This window comes from Oncorhynchus clarkii, unplaced genomic scaffold, assembly GCF_045791955.1.
Source record: "Oncorhynchus clarkii lewisi isolate Uvic-CL-2024 unplaced genomic scaffold, UVic_Ocla_1.0 unplaced_contig_11587_pilon_pilon, whole genome shotgun sequence".
In the NCBI taxonomy this organism is placed as follows: Eukaryota; Metazoa; Chordata; class Actinopteri; order Salmoniformes; family Salmonidae; genus Oncorhynchus; species Oncorhynchus clarkii.
The window spans coordinates 102501-107125 of NW_027261063.1; the positions used below are offsets into that span (position 1 = coordinate 102501).

Genomic DNA, 4625 nt, shown 5'->3' on the forward strand with positions numbered 1-4625 from the left:
AGGGATGACTAGATGGAGGGATGACTAGGTGGAGGGATGGAGGGATGACTAGACAGAGGAATGGATGGAGGGATGACTAGGTGGAGGGATGGAGGGATGGAGGGATGACTAGGTGGAGGGATGACTAGATGGAGGGATGACTAGGTGGAGGGATGGAGGGATGGAGGGATGGAGGGATGACTAGGTGGAGGGATGGAGGAATGGAGGGATGACTAGGTGGAGGGACGGAGGAATGGAGGGATGACTAGGTGGAGGGATGGAGGAATGGAGGGATGACTAGGTGGAGGGACGGAGGAATGGAGGGATGACTAGGTGGAGGGATGGAGGGATGGAGGGATGACTAGGTGGAGGGATGACTAGATGGAGGGATGACTAGGTGGAGGGATGGAGGAATGGAGGGATGACTAGGTGGAGGGACGGAGGAATGGAGGGATGACTAGGTGGAGGGATGGAGGAATGGAGGGATGACTAGGTGGAGGGACGGAGGAATGGAGGGATGACTAGGTGGAGGGATGGAGGAATGGAGGGATGACTAGGTGGAGGGACGGAGGAATGGAGGGATGACTAGGTGGAGGGATGGAGGAATGGAGGGATGACTAGGTGGAGGGGTGGAGGGATGGAGGGATGACTAGGTGGATGGATGACTAGGTGGAGGGATGACTAGGTGGAGGGATGACTAGGTGGAGGGATGACTAGGTGGAGGGATGACTAGGTGGAAGGATGACTAGATGGAGGGATGACTAGGTGGAGGGATGACTAGGTGGAGGGATGGAGGGATGACTAGGTGGAGGGATGACTAGGTGGAGGGATGTCTAGGTGGAGTGATGAGAGCTCCACAATCCTGCCACTTTGTAATTCAGTCGAAGGTGAATTGGAAAGAGAGTTATTCAACAGAACATGGAGCGGTGTACACACACACACACACACACACACACACACACACACACACACACACACACACACATACACACACACACACACACACACACACACACACACACGCTCAAATAGTATGCTACTGTCTGTCTGTGAGTGTTCCTGCATATCGTGGATATCAGCCAAAACAGCCCCAGCCAACTCGTGGTAACTCAAGCCAGCTTACACAAACATACCTCTGATCGACCTCCACGTGGACAGACAATTTGGTATCACCTGTCAATCAATCCCAGGAGAATGCCCTGTCACTCTGAGACGTACCAAATAACACACAGGGGGGAGGGAGGTGGATAAACGTTTTTGATTAGCTACGATAAATAGGACTGTGTGATAGTCGCTGTGTTACACACACACACACACACACACACACTCTAATAATTTCCACATGTCCTGTTCAGTGCTCCTGGTTCCTCAGGACCCTTTATCCTTCATTCTCTCCCTCTCTCTGCCCCCCCTCTCTCTGCCCCCCCTCTCTGTCCCCTCCCTCCCTCTCTCTGTCCCCCTCTCTCGCTCTGTCCCCTCCCTCTCTGTCCCCTTTCTCCCTCTCTCTGCCCCCCCCCCCTCTCTCTGCCCCCCCTCTCTGTCCCCTCCCTCCCTCTCTCTGTCCCCTCCCTCCCTCTCTATGTCCCCTCCCTCCCTCTCTCTGCCCCCCCTCTCTCTGTCCCCTCCTTCTCTGTCCCCTCCCTCCCTCTCTCTGCCCCCCCTCTCTCTGTCCCCCTCTCTCGCTCTGTCCCCTCCCTCTCTGTCCCCTCCCTCCCTCTCTCTGCCCCCCCCTCTCTCTGTCCCCCCCTCTCTGTCCCCTCCCTCCCTCTCTCTGTCCCCTCCCTCCCTCTCTCTGCCCCCCCCCTCTCTCTGTCCCCTCCCTCTCTGTCCCCTCCCTCCCTCTCTCTGCCCCCCCTCTCTCTGTCCCCCTCTCTCGCTCTGTCCCCTCCCTCTCTGTCCCCGCCCTCCCTCTCTCTGCCCCTCCCTCTCTCTGCCCCCCTCCCTCTCTCTGTCCCCCCTTCTCTCTCTCCTTCTATTTGAGTCTTTTTAGACATCTCCCTTGACTCTCTTTCTCAATCCTTTCCCTCTCCTTTTATCTCTCTCTCTGTAACCCTGTTAAACTCACAGTTAATTCAACCACACTGTATATATCTTGCTGGCAGTGTAGATTAGAACAGGACAGAATGGTGAGTGCAATAAGATGAGATAAATTATGTTGCCCTCTGCTGGCAATGAGGTGAATTACGCTGTAGAGGCTCCACAGAGGAGGAAGGGGAGGACCATCCTCCTAATTTCATAAAAAATTAAATTGCAAAGCATTTAAAAAGTTATCCTTAATAGATAAATCTATACTAAATATAATCACATATCAACAAAATAATTGACTAAAACACACTGTTTTCCGTCTGAATGTCTACAGTAGCCTCAACAGCTGTTAGGTATCACAATGGTATATCTGGAGGACAACTAGCTTCTGTCCTCCTCTGGGTACATTGACTTCAATACAAAACCTAGGAGGCTCATGGTTCTCAACCCCTCCCATAGACTTACACAGCAATTATAACAACTTCTGGAGGACGTCCTCCAACCTACCAGAGCTCTTGCAGCATGAACTGACATGTTGTCCACCCAATCAAAGGATCAGATAATTAATTCAGTACTGAAAACATAAGCATAAGCTAAAGCTAGCACTGCAGCCTGTAAATAAGCATTTCACTGTAAGGTGAAACTACACCTGTTGTACTCGGCACGTGACAAAAACACTTTGATTTGATTTTAAATGTGTTGAGTAGTTGACTTATAGTGAGATACAGACAATAGTTTAACCATTTTCAACTAATTAATTTCTTCAAAAATGAAGGTGAAGCAAGAGAGAGAGACAGAGAGAGATTGGCATTTTTTTTTTAAACTTTCAGTTTCACTTACTTAGCTAGCTAGTTTAGCCTACTGAAACACCCTGCTCAAACATAGGGATGCTATGTTAGCTAGCTGGCTATAACGGATCGATGCTATGTTAGCTAGCTGGCTATAACAGAAGGATGCTATGTTAGCTAGCTGGCTATAACAGAAGGATGCTATGTTAGCTAACTGGCTATTACAGAGGGATGCTATGTTAGCTAGCTGGCTTTGGTTTTACTCATTTGTTGCCACCGGGGACTGCTGGTGTAATTGCTAAACTGTTTACTGACTGTACAGTGTGTGTGTGTGTGTGTGTGTGTGTTACCTTTCTTCTCTTGCGGTGTATATCTCCTATAGAGTTAGCCAGTGAGTTGGGTCCTAGTAGGGTCGAGGTGCTCTGAGGCCAGTCCACGCTGACCAACGTGTGCTCTCCCATTAGAACCTTCCGGACGTTCTCTGCACCGGTGACCCGGATCAGGGGGCGTCCCAGCAGGTGGGTCTTGAAGACGTTGCCGTACTTCTGCCTCCGTGATGCGTGGAACGCCGACCCCTGAAAGGGGGAGAGAGGGTGTCTGTTAGGAAACATTGGAAACATCTGGAAACATCTGGAAACATTGATCTTAGATTTTCTTCTTTCATCCCTTCTTCTGAGTACAAGAACTGAGAAACACACACTAACTAAAGGACCAAGGAATGAGAGACACACACTAACTAAAAGACCAAGGACTGAGAAACACACACTAACTAAAGGACCAAGGACTGAGAAACACACACTAACTAAAGGACCAAGGAATGAGAAACACACACTAACTAAAAGACCAAGGACTGAGAAACACACACTAACTAAAGGACCAAGGACTGAGAAACACACACTAACTAAAGGACCAAGGAATGAGAGACACACACTAACTAAAAGACCAAGGACTGAGAAACACACACTAACTAAAGGACCAAGGACTGAGAAACACACACTAACTAAAAGACCAGGGACTGAGAAACACACACTAACTAAAGGACCAAGGACTGAGAAACACACACTAACTAAAGGACCAAGGAATGAGAAACACACACTAACTAAAGGACCAAGGACTGAGAAACACACACTAACTAAAGGACCAAGGAATGAGAGACACACACTAACTAAAAGACCAAGGAATGAGAAACACACACTAACTAAAGGACCAAGGACTGAGAAACACACACTAACTAAAGGACCAAGGAATGAGAAACACACACTAACTAAAAGACCAAGGACTGAGAAACACACACTAACTAAAGGACCAAGGACTGAGAAACACACACTAACTAAAGGACCAAGGAATGAGAGACACACACTAACTAAAAGACCAAGGACTGAGAAACACACACTAACTAAAGGACCAAGGACTGAGAAACACACACTAACTAAAAGACCAGGGACTGAGAAACACACACTAACTAAAGGACCAAGGACTGAGAAACACACACTAACTAAAGGACCAAGGAATGAGAAACACACACTAACTAAAGGACCAAGGACTGAGAAACACACACTAACTAAAGGACCAAGGAATGAGAAACACACACTAACTAAAAGACCAAGGACTGAGAAACACACACTAACTAAAATACCAAGGATTGAGAAACACACACTAACTAAAGGACCAAGGACTGAGAAACACACACTAACTAAAAGACCAAGGACTGAGAAACACACACTAACTTAAGGACCAAGGACTGAGAAACACACACTAACTAAAAGACCAAGGACTGAGAAACACACACTAACTAAAGGACCAAGGAATGAGAGACACACACTAACTAAAAGA

The 4625-nt window shown here is 48.1% G+C and overlaps 1 protein-coding gene across 1 annotated transcript in view; it reads right to left on the minus strand.

Annotated features, from left to right (window-relative positions):
• The window catches only part of LOC139404213 (cytochrome P450 26B1-like), a 21484-nt gene extending 18120 nt beyond the window's left edge, over positions 1-3364 (minus strand). Inside the window, exon 1 of the mRNA XM_071147197.1 lies at positions 3143-3364. Within this exon, the coding sequence (XP_071003298.1) occupies positions 3143-3253 (111 nt within the window). The 5' untranslated portion in view covers positions 3254-3364. The remainder of the gene's footprint in view (positions 1-3142) is intronic.
• Positions 3365-4625: the final 1261 nt, after the last annotated feature.